The sequence below is a fragment of the Apus apus genome, chromosome 19 (assembly GCF_020740795.1).
Source record: "Apus apus isolate bApuApu2 chromosome 19, bApuApu2.pri.cur, whole genome shotgun sequence".
NCBI lineage: Eukaryota > Metazoa > Chordata > Aves > Apodiformes > Apodidae > Apus > Apus apus.
This window is the reverse complement of record NC_067300.1, coordinates 1,564,905-1,583,840: the sequence shown is the minus strand read 5'-3', so window position 1 is coordinate 1,583,840 and position 18,936 is coordinate 1,564,905. Positions and strand designations below refer to the sequence as shown.

General features: G+C 53.4%; 2 protein-coding genes and 1 non-coding gene across 6 annotated transcripts in view; 1 reads left to right on the top strand and 2 right to left on the bottom strand.

Moving 5' to 3' along the window:
* Positions 1 to 3,123: 3,123 nt before the first annotated feature.
* RPL12 (ribosomal protein L12) lies at positions 3,124 to 5,740 on the bottom strand. The gene is made up of 7 exons (XM_051636563.1): positions 5,638 to 5,740; positions 5,441 to 5,514; positions 5,078 to 5,176; positions 4,297 to 4,378; positions 3,795 to 3,881; positions 3,301 to 3,413; positions 3,124 to 3,217 (listed from the first exon to the last, which is right to left on the bottom strand). The coding sequence occupies exons 1-7, from the start codon at positions 5,672 to 5,674 to the stop codon at positions 3,212 to 3,214; spliced, it is 498 nt and encodes a 165-aa protein (XP_051492523.1). The 5' UTR covers positions 5,675 to 5,740; the 3' UTR covers positions 3,124 to 3,211.
* Positions 4,520 to 4,648, bottom strand: LOC127392745 (small nucleolar RNA SNORA65). The gene has a single exon (XR_007891332.1). It is a non-coding gene; the product is annotated as a small nucleolar RNA SNORA65 (small nucleolar RNA).
* A 99-nt stretch (positions 5,741 to 5,839) lies between the features above and the next one.
* Positions 5,840 to 18,936, top strand: part of LRSAM1 (leucine rich repeat and sterile alpha motif containing 1) — a 30,527-nt gene continuing 17,430 nt past the window's right edge. For 2 of the 4 annotated variants that reach the window (XM_051636507.1, XM_051636508.1), the window contains exons 1-8: positions 5,842 to 5,929; positions 10,480 to 10,663; positions 12,195 to 12,251; positions 15,343 to 15,387; positions 15,849 to 15,926; positions 16,501 to 16,569; positions 17,297 to 17,381; positions 18,536 to 18,657. In XM_051636507.1, the coding sequence (XP_051492467.1) occupies positions 10,544 to 10,663; positions 12,195 to 12,251; positions 15,343 to 15,387; positions 15,849 to 15,926; positions 16,501 to 16,569; positions 17,297 to 17,381; positions 18,536 to 18,657 (576 nt within the window). In that variant the 5' untranslated portion in view covers positions 5,842 to 5,929; positions 10,480 to 10,543. Of the gene's footprint in view, positions 5,930 to 10,479; positions 10,664 to 12,194; positions 12,252 to 15,342; positions 15,388 to 15,848; positions 15,927 to 16,500; positions 16,570 to 17,296; positions 17,382 to 18,535; positions 18,658 to 18,936 lie in introns of those variants that run through there. The other 2 variants (XM_051636506.1, XM_051636509.1) reach the window with 2 other exon arrangements.

Genomic DNA, 18,936 nt, shown 5'->3' with positions numbered 1-18,936 from the left:
GGGAACTGCAGTTTCTGGGGGCAGCTGGGCCAGGCCCTGGTCTCTTTTGCTTTAGGAATAAGGAGGGCCCAGCTCCCCCCTCTACACCAGGAATCACAGGTTGGGAGGTACAGGTTGGTGTCTGCCGTGGCTGCTTGATGTGATACAAGCTGATTTATTTTTGTTTATGCCTTTCTTTCACTACAGCACATCTTCAAATTCAGTAGCCCTCAAAATACCAGAGCAGTGTACCCATATTGTGTCAGAGAACAAAGGACAATGGATCTTCTCAGCCACAGACAGCCTGGTCAGCCCTGACCCCTCCACCATCCCCTCTACCCTCCCCTCCATCCCCCTCCACCAACCTGCCAGCCCAGCCTTTCCCCAAGGATCCTGGCAGCTCCCTGCTGCCCCTGAGCTCACCACAGGATTATGGAGCTGCTGCTTCATTAAACGTGTCAGACAGCAGGATCATGGTGGGAAATGGAGGTGATCTGGGCAGCCTTGATGCTGACCTGGCATTTTGGATCATGCAAGGACAGGCTGGCAGCCTGCTCCTGTCCCCAGGGCCACCCTGCTGAGCTGTGACCTGCTTCACCTGTCAGTACTTCACCAGAAGCAGGTAGGAAATGGAAGTCCTGTCAAAGCAGCAGTTTGTTGTCACATCACGTGCAGGATCAGGTGAATTCCGACCATCCCCCTGACACGAGGTGCATTTCATGCCTCACAAGCAGCACAAGATGCCACGGGCACAGCTCTGCTGTGTGCCAGGAGGCAGCACTGGGGGCTCAGCCCAAGCCCCATTCCTGGCTTAACCTGGGGCAAAGACAAAGGTTGAGCTTCACCAAACCAGCTCAGATCTCTCAGTCTCTGAGCAGCCTCCAACTACAGCTGCTCAGGAGCTGCAGTGCCCGGTATCCTGAGCAGGAACACCTTGTGTTTACTTCAGAAATTAATGTTCCTGCAGGTGCTCACCTCCTCCCACCTGTTTGGGATGGAATTTATTTGGAGACCCGAGTTTTCCTATCAGCAGAGGCTCCAGCTCTTTCAGCATCTGGTGTGCCCAACAGCAGCAGGTCCCCACCACAGCCAACTTCACTCTCCTGCTGCAGCCTCTTCCTGCACAGGCCTCAGGCAGATCCTGGCAAAGAATCCAGATCCCATTCCACAGATTTTAGCAGCCCAGCTTCACAGAACACCACACTCTCTCCTATACACCTTCAGAAGCAGCAGAACAATTTTTCCCTCCCTGAATTCCTGCAACATACATTGCTTCAAATCCTGCTCCTATGATTGCTCCAGTCAGCAAGTTTTCCCCTGGAGCTGGAAGTGCCCTGTAGCCACCATTTTGAGAGGTCCTTGCAAAACTGGAGACACCAGCAAGAAAAAGGTTGATCAAGTATTGTCAACACTTAGGAAAACCTACCTTGCAGGGAATTCTTCTGAGTCAAGGCTCATGCAGCTCAGCCTCTTGGGAGGAATTTGATTCCCTTTCCCTTTGGATAGACAGCCCAACATTAAGACTCATGCCTTTGCCTTCCAGGAGGCTGTTAGCCCTGCAGTGATGGTGCTGCTGCTAAAAGGGCTTTTAGGGGCACCTTAGTCAGCTAAAGCATCATCACCAGGATGATTTCCCTTCTAACAGAGCTTTCCACAGCCTGGAAGGCCACAGGTCATCCCTGTGCCACCTCGAGGGAAAATCCAGCCTTTGCTGAAACCAGAACAAGGTTTCCCCTGGATGTCTCTGGTTCTTCCCGCACCTCCAGCTGTGCCAGGGTAACAGCTGGACAGCTGCCAGGGGTGAGAACCAAGGGTAAAAACTGTCAGGTGAAACAATTTCAAGCCCAATACACACAGAACCTCCCCTGAGGTTAGATAAGTGTGCTTTGATAAATGAGCTTTGGCTCCCAACTGGATCCTCTCTGAATGAGATCCCCACCCTGGTGTTTGCACAGCCCTCAAACAGCTCACCTTGAGCAAGCAAGGCTAAACCTTTTGCTCTTCCCCCACTGTTCAACAGCTGTACTTGCATCCTCACCCCAACCAGGCCAGGGAGGGCACAGACTGGTGGTGTCTCCTGTCAGCAAGTTCCCTTCAGGGAGATGCTTTTGTCTGAGCAGCAGCTCCACAGCAGCAGGATGTCAGCACTCCTGCAAGGTGCAGCCACCAGCAGGAACACCCAGAACATTCACTGCTGGACACTGGTTTCATGGCTCAGACAGCTTTTAGGACCCATTTCTTGACAAGCAAGGGGAAACACCAGCACTGAAACTGTTTTTTCTTTCAGAGGGCACCCCAGGACCTGGAACATACGACGTGGACAGCGGCTACAGGGCGTGCTTACCCCGCTCCCCCAGCATCACCATCCAAGGGATCAGGAGACCCAAGAGACACGAGACTGGGCCCTTTCTCACTCTCTAAGGCTGAGAACCACAGGACTCCACCCACCATCACCACTTGCTCCTCTTCAGCAATAAAATAAAGCACAGAAATTGAACTTGAGAACTAGAATATACTTGTCCTGGTCACCAGAAGAAATGCAGCTCTCTCCTCTGCTTCAAGGCAGGAAAAAAAGCAGAGAAAAAAAACCTGATTTGCTAAACCACAGAATGATAGAATGGGCTGGAAGGGACCTTAAAGATCATCTAGTTCCAACTCCCGTGTGCCACCTAGACCAGAGGTTCCTCCTAATAATAGGCTAGAGGCAGAGGGAAACTGACCCTGTCCCTGCTCCTCAGGATCATCAAACAGCCACACCTTGGATTTCCTTCCCAACACCCACCCCACAAGCCCTAGGGAAGGCCAGCAGCCCAGAGCTGTTCTCCTGCCTGCCTGTGTTTGTGTCCTGGCTGCAGTGGCTCAGGGAACACCAGACCTGTCACTACAGCCCACCCTGATGAGAGGCAGCACCCACTGCTCTCAAGAGCTGTACAATGGCCCTGGCAAGGGCTCCCAAGGCTCTGCACAGGCCACATCAATAATCTTTGCCCTGGCTTGAGGCAGCTCCTCTTAGCTCAGTGTTGCTGCAGTTTAATGAAACAAATGGGTGTACAAACCATCAGCCTGCCCAATGCACAGGGCAGGTGGTCCCCTGCTCAACCCCCCTCTGTGGGGTGTGGGACAAGGACAAATGGAGGCAGCAACTCTGCAGACAGCTGGGTCTTTTATTAAGTATTTAAGGTGCTACAAAAAACTTCAGGAGCCTTCATATGGCAACTTCTTTTTTGCAGTCTTAGCTCTGTTGGAAGGAGGAAATAGAGCTCATGAGTGGAGTCTTTAAGCAAACAGCCCAGAACAGCAGTTTCAGAGAGGGATACTTACAGCTGGGCACTCAATGGCACCATTATTGATGTCATCAATGATATCATGGGGGTGCCTGCCATCAATGCTGCAGCCCACAGACTGGGCAGTTCCAAGAATCTCCTTGATGGTCCCTGCAGTGGGAAGATGCAGCTCATCAGTGCTTTACCACAGGAGAAACTTGGAAGAACACAAAGAACTTGATTCCTCACCCAACTGTCCCTCTCCCACTCCAGGGTTTGCAGGCTGTAGCCACAGGGCTCACCAGGGATAGCACACCACTTAACCCTCATCTAACATACTTGCTTCCAGGGAATCCACCCAAGAGCACCACACCCCTGCCACATCCCTTTCACCCTGCACTGCCTGGACAGGGTGAGGCTGGCTGCTCACAGCCTGTGCAGTGCTCCTCCTGGGGCACTCTGTGCCCAAGCCACACGAGGGGCTCCATCCACCACCACAGCCCCTCCAGGCCCTATCCCAGAGCCTGGGAGGACCCTGCACCCAGGACGTACCCGAGAGCTCCCGGGCCAGGGAGCGGTGCCGCATCTGCCGCGCGATGTTCACGATCTCATCGAAGCTGACGCTGCCGCTGTGCTTGACTGGGGAGGGAAGGAGCAGCACCCTGACCTCCTGCAGGCACAGGCTCTGCCAGGGAACCACCATGCCCAGCACTTGGACCACAACAGAGAGTCTACCATCCCAGCAGGGCTGTGATCCACCCGCCTGTTCCCAGACTCGGGCACAAAGTTACCCACAAGAGCAACTGTTTCCTAAGCTGGTGTCTCCCCTCAACTCGCTGCTGGTCTCACTAGGCACACACGGGTGAAGTGGCAGGTGATTCTGCCACCCCATCATCTGGTGGTGCACAAGCTGCTGCCTGGTCCCTGACACTGCCCAAGACACAGCCCCACAGCATTTGCCCACCCTTCATGCTGTGTGACCCAGACACAGGCAGCCCTTCCCCTCTGAGCACCCACCCCTCACATTCACAACTAAAGCCAGATGGGAACTTACTGTTCTTCTGCTTCTTCCTGTCACGGGGGGGCTCCTTCAGAGCTTTGATAATCAGAGCAGAGGCAGAAGGAACAACCTCTATCTAAATGGAAAGAGATTAATTGCTCCTCTTCTCCAAGCAGGCTCAGACAGCTAAGGAGGGCAGTGCCTGGAGAGCCACCTGCCAGGCCACTGAGCCCTTGTTAGGCTGTGGGTACACAAAGGGTTATTTTGTGATGCAGAAACTTGTTCCCAGCCTTTCGGCACAGGCCTCCCCACAAGCAGGAGAGGACTGCTTCCTGGGCTGGGGCTTCCTCTCAGCTCACCACTGGAATATACCAGCCACAGAATGCAGGACAGGTATAGTGGCGGGTGGCTACAGCACCAGCTGAAGAGGTGGAGGTTTTTTGTGTGTGTAATTTCTATGTTGCTTGAAACAGGTGTATTTCCTGGTCAGGTGTTCTGTAGAAGGCACAATTTACCTGCACCAGGTTAAAAGATCAGCTTCTCTACATGAGCAGCTCTCCTCCCGTTGCCCAGGGGCTGGGGAGCCCCAGGCTGCACACACCAACCCACCCCCCCTGCCAGGCTCCAGCCAGGGGCCCTCAGAAGCTCAGGCAGGTGTTTAAGGTCTTTCCCAGAAGACCCCCACACATCCACTGTGTGGAACTCATTTTATCCACCTCGGAAGGATGAAGGGCTGAGTCGACCCTGCCGGGATTGGAGCTCATGGTGGGAGCAAGCAGAGCTGGTCCGTGCTGGACGCCTGCACCCCTGAGCCATCCCCTCTGGCGTTCAGTACCTGCGCTTGCCTGTTCTGGATGGTGAGTTTCACCGTGATCCTCAGCCCCTTCCAGTCACCCGTGGCCTTGGCGATGTCATCACCCACCTTCTTGGGGGACTAAGGAGAAAGGACACAACACATCACCGGGGCTGCCCCGTGCTAACCCCCCCCACACACACGCCACAGGCCCTTTCGCTGCCATGTAACATTCCGACAACCTCTCCTCCCAGCCGCAGCGGGACGGGCACGGCCGCCCCAGGCCCCCCCGGCGCTCCCAGCCCCAGGGGGTCTCCCGCACGCTCCCCCCAAGCCCGTCGCCGCAGCCCCGGGAACCTCCAGCCCCCCCGGGCCCCGAACCCTGCCCGATGCCGCGCTACGTACCAGACCGAGAGGGCCGATCTTAGGGGCCAGAGCGGAGGTGGCGCCGACCTCCCCGCCGGTGCAGCGCAGGTACACTGCGGGCACAGAGGGCGCGTCAGCCCCGCGCGGCCGGGCCCGGCTGCCCCTCACGGGCCGGGCCCGCCTCCCCACGCCCGCTCCCCATCATCCTCCTTCTCCCGCCGCCCTCCGGCACCTACCGACTTTGATCTCGTTGGGGTCGAACTTGGGCGGCATGGCGGCGGCGCGGGAGGCGGATGGCGGCGGATGGCGGGGACTGCGGCCTGGCGGGGCGGCGGAGAGGGCGGGCGGGCCGCGCGGGACCTTTATATAGCCACCCGCCGAGGTCTCGCGAGAGGTCAGTGTGGGCGGAGCGGGGGCAGTCCGCCGAGCCGCCAGGGGGCGGGGGGCGAGGCGCGGAGGCGCTCTGGGCCGCGCTCGTCGGTGGCGGTGGCGGCGGGCGGGAGGTGTCGCGGGATGGCGGCGGGAGCGGTGAGAGGGGCCGGGCCTGGCCGGGCCGGGGGGGCTTCGCTCCGGGACGGGGGGGGCTCGGCTCCGGGACGGGGGGCTCGGCTCCGGGATGGAGGGGGTCGGCTCCGGGCCGGGGGGGCTTCGCTCCGGGACGGGGGGGGGTCGGCTCCGGGACGGGGGGCTCGGCTCCGGGATGGAGGGGCTCGGCTCCGGGACGGGGGGCTTCGCTCCGGGATGGAGGGGCTCGGCTCCGGGACGGGGGGCTTCGCTCCGGGACGGGGGGGCTCGGCTCCGGGGCTCTCCGCGCGGAACCGGGTGTGGTGCGGGCCGGTGGCGGGGCCGGTGGCGGGTTTTGCCCCTGCCGCGGTCCGAGCGGCCGTGCCCCCCCGGCCGTGCCCCCCCGGCCGTGCCCCCCAGGCCGCGGGCAGCCCCGCGGGCCCGGGGCAGGCGGCGGCCCGAGCTGCGGGTGTTGGAGCAGGCGCTGCCCTCCCGCACCTTCCCGCGGGGGCAGCGCTCGGGCCTGCGGGCGGGGAACGGCCCCGTCCGGGCCCAGAAACGGTGCCGAGGAGCGGGAGCGAGAGAGAGACAGAGAGACAGTCTTTGGAAGCTGTGTGAGAGCTGGGAGGGGGATCCTGCAGGGAGTCCCCAGAGGGAAGGAGAGATGCGTGACAGTGAGGGAAGGAAAGGGCCGAGAGGCGGAGCGGGAGCTGGGGGAGAGGAGATTCGTGCCGGGCGTTGCCAGGGAAGGGCCCGGCTGGGACCGACCGCAGCCTGGCTGTTCGGGGGGGGTATCGCTCCTGGAGCCCTGCGGCTGCTGCTGGGAGAGCGAGCGGGGCGGCTGCGGGGCGGGGATGCTGCGGGGTGAGGAAGCTGCGGGGCGGGGATGCTGCGGGGCGAGGATGCTGCGGGGCGAGGATGCTGCGGGGCGAGGATGCTGCGGGGCGAGGATGCTGCGGGGCGAGGATGCTGCGGGGCGAGGATGCTGCGGGGTGAGGAAGCTGCGGGGTGAGGAAGCTGCAGGGTGAGGAAGCTGCAGACCGCCCCCAGCGGGGCGGCAGGCCTGGCTGCTGCTGCTGCTGGCTGGGCGAGCTGCCCGAGGGAGCAGGACCTGCCCTTCCTGACCGGGCAGCATCTCCGCAGCAGCCCCCTGCAGATCCGGACTGGCTCCCTGCTGCATCCCTGGGCTCTTGAGCGTGTTTTCCCGGAGAATAAAATCTCTCTTCCTTCCAGACCCCCATCTTCTCCGTGACAGTCCCGTGCCACGTTTATGGTGTCCAAAATGTTTTAAAAGCTGACGTTTGGTTTGAGTCTTTGGGGGATGTGGCTGTTTCATGTGGTTACATTGGTTTGTCAAAGCAGCATTTTGTTTTTGTTTTTTTTGTTTTACTCCCGACATCCAAACAGCTGCAGACTTAGCACTCAGTGGGCATTCCCCTGCTGCCTGGGCAGGCAGAGCTGGGGCCTGCAGGGACACAGGGTTTGCAAGTCGTGGGTGCTCACTTACTGCAGGCTGGGTGCTGGCCCAGGCACTTACAGCTAGTTCTTTCAATAACTAACTAAATAAAAATGACATCATACAGGATCTGGCCACATGCCAAGGGGCCTTCTCATCACTGGCTGCTGAATCCCAAAAGCCAGTGATGGGCAGCAGGGCACACAGTGAGGTCACAGGGGAACAGCTTTGCAGTTGCAGGTTTGACATGGCTTTTCATGAAGGGAAGTTTGGACACGTGAAGGCTGTTACATCCATTTAACAAATCTGATCCTTCATCTTTTGCCCCCTGAGATGGTTCCTTCCCTGCTCAGTTGTCTCTCCCTCAGCCTTCATGCCTTTCTCTGTTTTCTTGGGTGAGATTTTAATGACTTCTGTTATCTACATGACTAATAAAGTCAGCTGTAACAGAGGAAGGTAAGACATACAAGGAGATGTGTAAATCCTCAGCAAAGAGTTGAGCATGTTCAGCAAACACTGATCCTTTGCCACAGGCACCTCTGTCCTGGTTTCTCATCTTTACATTTCCTTCTTTTGTCTGTGAGGTCTGACCCTTGCTGGTTGCTTTCCTGTGTTTCCAAACAGGAGCTCCTCACAAGGAACTTCCCTTCTTGTTTCATCTTCTGAATTTTTGCTCTTGCCTCCCCTCCTGTGGGCAGATCATCCCGAGGGGCATTTCAGTAGCCTGAGCTTGTTCAAAAGACAGCAAAGTGGGGTGGCAGGGAAGAGCTGTGACACTGCTCAGGTTTGATTCTGATGCACAGCAGTGCCCAGTGACAGGACAAGGGGCAACGGGCACAAGCTGGAGGACAGGAGAGTCAAGCTAAACATGAGGAAAAACTTCTGTGTTGTGAGGGTGACAGAGCCCTGGGACAGGCTGCCCAGAGAGGCTGTGGAGTCTCCTCTGCAGACATTCCAAACCCACCTGGATGTGTTCCTGTGGGATCTGCAGTAGGTGACCCTGCTCTAGCAGGGGGTTGGACTGGGTGTTCTGCAGAGGTCCCTTCCAGCCCCAAGCACTTTGTGATTCTGTGTGACTTACAGGAGTTTGTAGCCACTTGCTGCATCTCGTAGCTTGTTCAGCAGTGGTGGAACAGCAGCAAAGCAGAGCAGGACACCTTTGCCTCCTTGTGTCTGGAGTGAAATGAAGGGTAGTTGCTTGGATGTATTTCGACTGAAGTTGCGTTTTGGTTTGACACTCAGGATTTATCTATCATAAAGTTGTGTTTGATTTTTGGCAGGGATCTCCGTGCACAGGGAACTGTATCCTGAGCTCTACAGTGTAGTGTGGGACCAGTTTGTAGGCACTGCAGAGAACCATCCCAGTGTGCAGCCCAGCAGCTTCACTGCACGCTGCCTTCACTGTGTTGTCTAGGACTCTTGTATTGGTTTTAAAGTTCCTTATTCAAACAATGTTTCAAAAAGTCATTGCAAAGTGAAACTCCCAGCACAAGTTCACAGCCTGTAGCTGGGGCTGGCCTTTGAGCAGCTGAAGCTCCTGCCTGGGTCCACTCTTCACGTGCAGTGCTGGTCATGGCTCCTCAAGTTCCTCCTGGCCCCTGAGGCTTCTTGTCCCACCAGTTCCAGTCTCCCCGTTTTGGGGTTGCTGCTGCACTTCTGCTCCTCTCTCATCTTGTCCCAGGCTTGTCACCAGGGTTCAGTCCCACCTGCATCAGCTCCTTTGGGAGCCCTTGATCACCAGCAGCCTCAGTTCGGACTCTTTCATCATGGCCAGTTTTTGCCCCCTGCTCTCCTGCAGCATCAGGCAAACCCCTTTTCCTCCTTGATTTTATGGCTGAGCCAGTCCCCATCTCTTTTCCCAGCATCCCGACCGGTACCCATCTAATTACCAGCTGGTCTCCCCATTGTCCATCCTTAGCTCTGTGCCCATCCCACAAAATCCACCACTACATTTTTTGTTCTCCCCTGCTGATTCCTCTTCCAGAACTGACTCTGGATTCTGTTACCCAATTTTCCATGCACAGTTCTGATTTCAGCAGGCATCTTTCTGTGATCTGCTCTGTCCTCTCTCTGCTTCAGCTTCTCTTCCCTTTACACTGGAATCAGCTGGTGTCTTTGCACACAGTCCAGTGGAATTACCAGAAAAACATTCTCCAGCTCAATCCTGTGGTGAACCAGAACAACCAGTTTGGAGAAGCTCTGAGATTCCAGGATGGAATGTGGCAATCTGACCTGGACAGACAGCCTGGGACAGCTCCTAGGTGCCCAGGAGGACTGGGGCAGCAGGGATCTGTTCTGGGGTGCAGGCTATTTTCCTGCAGTTCCTGTAGCTTTGCAAGCAGTTATTAGGCTATTGGAAACTGATTTGCTTTTATAAACCTATCAAATACCTGACTTCAAGCTATTTAAGCAGAATCTTTCCATCTCACCATGTGACTAAAATGAGGAAAGTATTTCTGTGTGACTCTGCTTCTGCCTGGAAAGCAAATGTATCAAGTCTTGTTAACCCCTAAAGCTGAGAAGCAACGTTTAGCTTGGGCCTCCTGGGTCTGGGGTCCCTGTGGTGTCCTGGGAAGCAGCTGGGATGGGCTGTGTGACCAGCCAGGGAGGCCCTGCTCTGCTCACTAGTCAAGTCCCTTGCAAACAGTTATCTGTGTTTTGAACTGCATCAAGCTCTGGTTTACCCTCACCTGCCTTGGAAGGGAGAGGCAGCTGTGTAGCTCTCAGGATTAGATATTTTTCATGTTTCTAGCCTAGCTTTATTCCCAAACATCCTTATTACTGTTCCAGAATGGACTTCAAGTAGTTTGGGTTTTGTCCCTGCTGCTTGATCTCGTGACAGTTACAGCTTTTCTAGTTTCTCCCCTGCAGTGGAGCTGCATTTTACTGATCACTCACTGGCCTTTCCCTCTACATGTTCCAGCTTGTGTCTTGCACAGGGATGACCAGGTCAACCATCCTGTCTCAGACACACAGCAGGGCTTTTGTGCCTTGCCTTAACACTTCCACTGTGGGATGTGCTGGAATCTGCCTCTTTGCTCAAACCCGAGATGGGTTTAAACAACGATAAATGCTGAGACAGTGATTTTTTTTCTTTTTTTATCCCCCCACTTACTAGAGCACAGATCTGTCATCCAGGCTCCCCAGCAAACACATCCTGCAGGATCCCTCTGCCTTTATTTATGCTGATCACTCGTGCCACTGGGACTGAGCTCCAGTCAGAGCTGAAGATGCCACTTTTCTTCCGGAAGAAGAAGCCCAGCGATGATGCTCGGAAGCGCCTTGAATACCAGATGTGCCTGGTAAGCAGTGCTGAGCTCTGCCCTGTTCCCTGGGCCCTGTCTTGCCTGCCAGGTGACCTGGTACATCCCCTGCCTTACCAGCAATCCTGTTACTGAGCTCACCAAGTCAGCAGATTGTGTCCTAAAGTACTTCAGAGAATTCCTGCTTTCCATGTCTCCCCTTGCCCTCCCATCCACGTGTCCCCTTCCTGCCACTTCCATCCCTCTCTGCTGCTGTGGTTCTACCCCACCCCACCTGCCAACCTGCATCTGGGACCCCATCCTCTTCATTCTTACAGATCTCCCAGTTGGTTTTTCCTGCCAAGGAACCTGTGACATCCCCTTTCCCATCGTGCCTGGCTTTCCTCATGCTCCTCTTTTGCTTCTTGTTATTTCTTTTCTTCCTGTCACTCAGAGGATTAACTTGCTCAATGTTGCTGTTTGTTTTCCTCAACTAGGATTGAGCCAGGATCCTCTGGGTGGATCCTCAGCAGGTTGCTGTGGTGCCAGCAAGGTCAGCAGAACCACCTGCCTTAGAGCAGGCCTGGGAAGCAATCTGCTTTTTAATTGTTTCACTTACTCTGCCCTATGAGCAGTGCTGGCATCAGGGATCTGCTGTGCTCTGCCCCAGAGGCACCTGCGTTTCAAAAATGACAAAATGGTGCCTGTTGGATGCCTGGGAAGTATTTTGGAAAGGAAAGCGTGTGTTGTACCAATAATGAAGCCAGTTTTACTGAATTTATTCAGCTGGAGGGTTTCTGTTCAGCTCCTGTAGGGCTGGGGAGGGATAGCTCAGCCTGTCCTTTCCAGGATTAGTTCTTTATTGCAGGTGCTTAATTTAGGGTCAGGATATCCAGTTCTGAAGACTTGGCAGAGGCACTAGCACAAGCAGGTTTTGATGCCCCATGCAGTACCTTTTATCTTAGAAAAAAATCCCAGAGATGTGGTGCTGCTCACAGGTTGTCCAGTTTTATTGCTGTTGGATTGGATGTAGTTGATTAAAACATGGAAAACCACTTTGGCACAGGAGCAGCGAGTCCTTGCTCCTTTCTTTCCACAGCAGAGCTGGCTCTGCAGGTCCCACAGAAGCAAAAAGGCAACAGTAATTAATGTTGGTTTCTGTGTACAGTTCAGAAGAAGGTCTGTGTGCTGGGTGAGAGGAGGCAGTGACAGCAGTTCTTCATGGGCTGGGGTGACTCTGCTGTTGTTCCCAAGAAGTGCCTCACTGGTGCTAGAGAACCTGTTACTTCCCTTCCATATCCTTTCACTTAAAATTGCAGAATTAGGATGTGCTTTGGTTCTTCATGCAGGAATTAATGTATTGCTCTGAAAGGTTTTATCCTGCAGGATGTTTTCCTGGTTGCTCCTGCTCGCTGCAGCTGCAGCAGCACAGCCTCAGCTTCTGGCATGGTCATTAGGTTAGAGAGCTGGGGCAGGGAACTGTAGTTGCATTTCTGGAAAGGGGCCACTTGAGCAGTTTAGTCAATATGCAGCATGAGGTCAGGTAATTCTGCACAGTCCAATCCTCTGGATGTGTATCTTCTCTCTCCAGGCAAAAGAAGCTGGTGCTGATGACACTCTTGACATATCCAAATGTGAACTCTCCGAGGTATGTTCTCCACAACTTCCAGCAGTAACTCACAGGCCTGATTCCTCTGTCTGCTTCTTGTTATCAGCTGTCAGATCCAGTACCATGTCTAAGAGCCTTGAGACAGAAAAGGCTTGTTATGAGTCCACTAATTGTATCATCAATCCTGTGACCAGCAGGAGCAGGGGGGTGATCCTGCCCCTGTACTTGGCCTTGGTGAGGCTGCACGTGTGCAGCTTTGGGCACTGCAGGATAGCAAGGACATGGAGGTGCTGGAGAGGGTGCAGGGAAGGGCAACCAGGCTGATCAGGGGTCTGGAGAACAGGTCTTAAGAGGAGAGGCTGAGGCAGCTGGGGCTGTTCAGCCTGGAGAGGAGGAGGCTGAGGGGAGACCTCATTGCTGGCTCTAACTACCTGAGAGGAGGTTGTGATGAGGTGGGTGTTGGGCTCTTCTCCCTGGTGACGAGTGATGGGACAAGAGGAAATGGGGTCAAGCTGCACCAGGGGAGGTTCAGAGTGGATATTAGGAACAATTTCTTCACAGCAAGAGGGGTGAGGCCTTGGAACAGGCTGCCCAGGGAGGTGGTAGAGGCACCGTCCCTGGAATTGTTAAAAAAATGGGCAGACGTGGTGCTGAGGGAGTAGGTTTAATGGTCACAGGGCTGAGGGTTGGACTTGATGATCTTGAACATCTTTTCCAGCCTTGATGGTTCTATGATATTAGAGGTCTTTTCCAACCATGACAATTCTGTGATTCTTCCTTTGTCTGCTGAGCTCTGGCTTTCAGGTGGGGGCTTCTTCCCCTTTTTGTTTGTGGAAGATTGTCTGTCCTACCTGATGCTTCCACAATATTTCTGTCCTGGGAATCCTTTTTCATTTGACAAGATGGGAAGGACAGAGTGGCCTCATACCATCCACCACTGCCTTGGTAGGACCCTAGTTTGGGACCTCATGGCCTAATTTTGCAAGTCATAAAGGGAATTTGGTAGCCAAGGACCGACCGTTTCTAATCTCAGAGCTGCAAAGTCTGCCACCTGCTCTTATTTTTCTGTGTAAGTGAAAATCCCTGATTGCAGGCTGCTGGTTAAGGATGGAAGTCTCACTTCCAGCTTGGCTTCTCTTCTGGCAGCCACCTAACATAGAAACAAGCTGTCTGCAGGAGTGTGAGTGGTTAGTGCCAGACTGCCAGACTGCCAGGCTTTCCAAGCAGGCACAGCTTTTCAGTCTGGCAGCCAGGCCATCCTGTTAGGCAGGAGCCTGTTTCTATTTCACTTCTAGTTTTTATTAATTTTCCAGTGTTTCTAAAACAGGTTGGTGCCTGTGTCACCCTTTGTCCCAGGATGCCTTTGCCAAACCAGCTAATAGATCACAGGATCACTCTGGTTGGAAAAGCCCTTCAAGATCATTGAGTCCAACCACTACCCTAACTCTGCCACATCCACCACTAAAGCCTGTCCCCTGGCACCACATCTGTCTGTTTAGGTGTCTCCAGGGATGGTGGCTTAACCACCTCCTCAGACAGCCTGAATCACCAAGTCCAGCTCCTGCCCCAGAACAGGACAACCCCAAAGTTCGCACCATGTCCCTGAGGGCCTTGCCCAAGTGTTTCTTGAATATTGTCAGGCCTGGTGCCATTCCTGCTCCCCTGGGGAGCCCACTCCAGTGCCCCCCCACCCTCTGGGTGAAGAATCCCTTCCTAATGTCCAACCTAAACCTCCCCCTGCACATCTTCCTGCCATTCCCTCAGGTCCTATTTAGGTCACCAGAGAGATACTGCACTGCTCTTTGGGGAGAGAACTGGGACCATCCTGGAGTGGACAGCTGCCTGCTGTGCAGTCTGAAGAGGTTTTGTTGAGACTTTGGGGTGTTTTGTTCCAAGATCAGAAGCCAAAAGCATCTTGTGTGTGGGTTTGTGAGCTGAGTGGGACTGTCTGGGAGCCAGTGGGGGTAGCAGGGTGGCAGACAGAGGATGCACTGAGCCAGCTCCATTCGTAGCCACAGCTGCTCTTGGATCCCCAGTAGCTCCTTTTGGATTGGTACCATAAAACTCTCTCTTGCTGTTTCTTTAGCCTTTGTAGTTTTGACAAATAAACAAGGTGTCAGCTTGGTCTTAAAGTTGACATGGAGAAGAGTTTGGCTGATGCTGATTCCATGCTGCAGGGCAGGGCATGATTTGCTGGCATAGCCCCTCTGAGTGCCCCTCTCCTGCACAGCCTGGCACACAGGAGGACACTCCTGCCTGTTGCTCACCTTTCTCATTTAGCCACCTAGAGTGTCCAAGACAAGAAAGACATGGATCTACTGGAGCAGGTCAAGAGGAGGGCCAGAAAAATGGTAATAGGGCTGGGACACCTCTCTGTGAAGAAAGCATGAGTGAGTTGGGGTTCTTCAGCCTGGAGAAGATAAGGCTGAGGACACCTTCTTGCAGCCTTTCAATGTAAAGGAGGCTTCTAAGAAAGGTGGAGAGAGAGTTTTTACCAGGGCCTGTAGAGGCAGGATGAGGGGCAATAGTTTTAGACAGAAAGGGGATAGATTAAGATTGGACATAATGAAGAAATTCTGTACAATGAAGGTGCTGAGACACTGGAACTGGTTTCCCAGGCAAGTTGTAGTGTCCCCATCCCTGGCAGTGTTCAAGGTCATGTTGGACAGGACTTGGAGCTGCCTGATCTACCTAAAGATGTCCCTGCCCATGCGGGGGGTTGGTCTAGATGATTTTTAAAGTCCTTTCCAACCCAAACCACTCTGTGATTCTGTGTTTGCCGAGGCTGCAAAGGCCAGAGAATCCATTTGTGTGATGACTCAGAAAATGTGCCTGAACTTCTGAGTCATCAGCACCTTGGATATCAAATCGTGCAAGACCTGAACTTCTGCCTAAACCTGAGTCTGCTCTGTGCTCAGCAGAACACTGTCAAGTTGTGGAGAGGCTGGTTAAATGGAAGCTCACTGGGAAGTACTGGCATCCTGGGCCAAAACCAGGGGCCAGTAATTTTAAGTATCAGTTGTGTTTTCATTAAAGTTAGTTATTCACACTTGGCAGGTGGTGCTGTAGACGTGCTTATGAAGATAGTATCTTAAGAAGTCTGACACAACTATTTTTCAATTGTTTTTAGGTTCCTTATGGGGCCTTTGCAACTTGTAAAGTCCTGCAAAAAAAGGTAATGTTGCAATAAGAAATTACTGGATAATTCTGTTGTTATGCTTGAGTATTATTGCTGTGTTTGAAATGACTGTGTGGGGTTGTTTCTGTGTTGCTTCAGAAGAAGTTTGCTTGTAATGAGTTTGGTGACTTGTACAATACTACACAGAGAGCAACTTGAGCAGGACTAACCCTCTCTGTGTGCTCTAGAGCTAACTTCTGTCGTGGAGGATGAGGTGCTTGTGTCTGTTTTAGCTTATCTAATGATGTTCGTCATGTAAAGAACTAGGCTCTTCTTCAGATCTCATGTTAAAGGTTTGACCTTCTATGAAAATCCATTTGCTGTTTTAGTAATTGATGTGATACTGAATAAGATATCAAGCTCATATATAACCCCTGCAGTTAAATCTCAACAAATGTGCTTGTTGTAGACAGCAGTGTCTCTTGTCTTCATGTTTCAGTGAGGTTTTTCCTCCTCAGGTGCTGATTATTCATACAAATAATCTGACAGCTTTAGTTCCAAAGTCCTGCAGCCTCCTGAGTCTCATAACTGTGAAGGTAATTGTGATTCCTAACAGTTCATCTGCAGCCTGTTTTCCTTCCATTCTAGCTGCATCAAAACACACAAGCCCAAATAAATCCCTTCTGTCTGACTTGTCTTCACCAAGAATCAGTTGACAGGGTGTGAAACCTGCCATTCCAGCAGCTTGCTTCTCCTTGTGGAGGGAGGTCTCCAGTCCTGCCCTCTCCTGGTGCCAGAGCTGGTGTTGGAGCAGTTCAGCTCCCAGGCAGCAGTTCAGCTCCCGTGCAGCAGATCAGCTCACTGACCCTGCAGAAAATGTTTTTCTGCCAGGCTGGCTCCATGGAGATGATTTATCCAGTTGGCTTATCCAGTGCTGTGGAACAGCTCCCTTGGTGTCACCCCCCTCCCTGGTCCTCTGTTTATTGATGTAGAGAGGCTTGAGTTTTCAAAAGACCTACAAGAATTAAGTGCCTGTATCTCCTTGAAACCTTAAACTGCTTTTCAAAGCCCCATTGAAAGGGCAGTACTTGCTAGGTGATTCATGACCTTTTGTTCTTGCACCATGACTTCTTTTCCCAACCTTTATAGTGAAATCATCTACTCTTCCAGGTTCTAGATCTGCACAACAACCAGCTGGCATCACTTCCTGCTGAGATTGGTCAGCTGGCATCTCTGCAGGTAAAGGATTTGCAGCTGCATCCCCAGTGTCTGTAGAGGGCACGTTACAGGACAGTATGATATGAGGTTACTGCTCTTTGTTTTTAATTAATCATGACTTTAACGATGGTCCTCAGTGTGTCAGATCCATCTCATTGACTTGACTGTTGCTGTTGAATTGGCTTGTTGGAGAGGGAGAGCAGGAGGAGAACAGGAGGAGCCCAGGCATGCTGGGTTATACAGACCCAGCTTAGTGCAAGGGCTTCCAGCCCAAAGGGCTCACCCTGCCACCAAGAGCTGTGAGCAGCCAGAGCTGGAGCTCCCAGTCCCCTTGATCTCCCAACACCCTCAGGTTTTACCACTGTCCCTGGTGGGATTGTGTTGATAACACAGTGCAGCGTGTTGGGGTGCAGGCTGAGGGTGTGCACCCTCTGCTTGGGGTGCAGCCTGGGGCTCAGTCCCTGCTCCCTGTGCCAGCTGGGCAGGGAACACTGCCCTGGAGGGGAGGACTCTGCTGCCCAGCTCCTGCTTCTGGCTCCAGCACCTGCTGCTGCTGTTGGTTGTGAACAGGGTTTCTCACTGCATGTGGCAGTGAGACAGACCCCGTATCTGGAAAATATTTCCCCCTTTTTAACCCAATTTTAAGTTGTCCTTTTGGGCCTGAAAGTTGTCCCAACAGCACAGATGTGTAGAAGACCTGAGACTTGTATAAAGAATACATTGAATATCTTTTCTGCTAATACCTTAGGTCCTAAACCTTGAAAGGAATCTTTTAACAAGTCTTCCACAATCTATAGGAGACCTTGCCCAGCTCCAGATGCTCAATGTGAAAGGTATGGCACATGTTCCTTGTGGGTGTCTGGGCAAAGCGTTGTTTATTATCTGGGTCATGTTGAGCTGTTGTAGTAATTATTGCTTTCCACCACGGCAAGGACCACATGATTTACACCATGGATGCTAAGGAAGAACACAGGAAATATTTGAATTCAAGTAGCTGGCAAGGCAGGAGAAACCATCTAAGCAGAAAATGGGTCAGACTTTGTCTGTATGATGATTTCATGTAGCCCGTTGCCTTTTCCCAAAGGAGAGGTTATTTATTCAGTCATTGTGCCTGATCTCAACAGCTGAGAGTTGTGTGTGCCTGCTGATGGCCAGCATTCCAGAGCCCCAGCTCCCCATTCCTGTGGCCAGGAGTGCTGGAAGGGCTGGAGGCACATGTGTCTTCCTCCAGGAGCACGAGACCCACCTCGAGCTGGGAGTGTGTGTGTGCCCTGCAAGAGGAGTCTGGGCCAGGGCTTGTCCCCCTCTGGATAAGGATTTAGATCAACCTCAGGAATCTGTCTGCAGATTCAAATGTAAGAAAATTAGCAGGTCTTTGTTGGAAGCAGCTCAGTAAATCAAGCAGAGCTGTCAGCCTGGATAAACCAGTTACAGTTGATTCCACTGACACCTGGAGCTGGGTCCTGTGAGCCTGTGTAGCCCCACCAGGTTTGCACAGCCCTAACACACAGGTCACTCCATACCCCTTTTCAAGATTCCTGGGCATTTTCCAGATATGCAGTGCCATGTGGGAGAAAAAGGAGACTGTTACTGGGAACTATTGCTGAAATGGGAGGAAATGAGAGTGAAGAACTTGAAAGTGCAGCTCAGTTTGTTGTTCAGCTCAGTTCATGTCAGCAGACCTGGCCTCTGAGCCCCAGATGTGCAGTCCCACGCTCAGTCCCCTTTCTCCTATCTCTGGTACTTGCACCCAAGGGATGACAACTCCATGTGGTTAACATTCTCCTGCTAAAGAGCACAGGTCCAGCCTGCAGCACTGACCTCCCCTGAGAAGGTCATTTTGTCATGAGGCACCACCGTGGGGCCTGTGGCGCAGGATGGAAAATGGATCATACCTGTGCTCAGGGCTTGGGGTTCCAGCAGATGACTTGTTGGGTTCTGCTTTGGAAAGGTTGCGTGACCCTGGATGGCTTTTCTGTCCCTGCAGGTAACAAGCTGAGGGAGCTGCCAGCTGCCCTGGGGGGGCTGCGGAGCCTGCGCGCCCTGGACGTCCGGGAGAACCCGCTGCGGGCGCTGCCGCGCGCGCTGGCCCACGTCCGCACGCTGGAGGTGCACAGCCCTGCCTGCCCCTTCACAGCCTGGCTCCCTCCTGCTGGCCCAGTACAACAAGAAATTTAGCCTAGGAAGTGAATTTTTAGGGCTTGGGCAGGAGCTGCTGCAGGGGATTGGAAGAAAGCCGTGTGTTCATGGTGCTGATGGGCTCTTGGTGTCCAAACCAGCTTCCCCGTGCCCCTCCTGCTTTGCTCTTTTCTGATCACTTTTGCTGTGGTTTAATCAGGACAAAAGCAACCCACAGACTCTAGGTTTGGCCTGCCAGGGCTGCCTCTG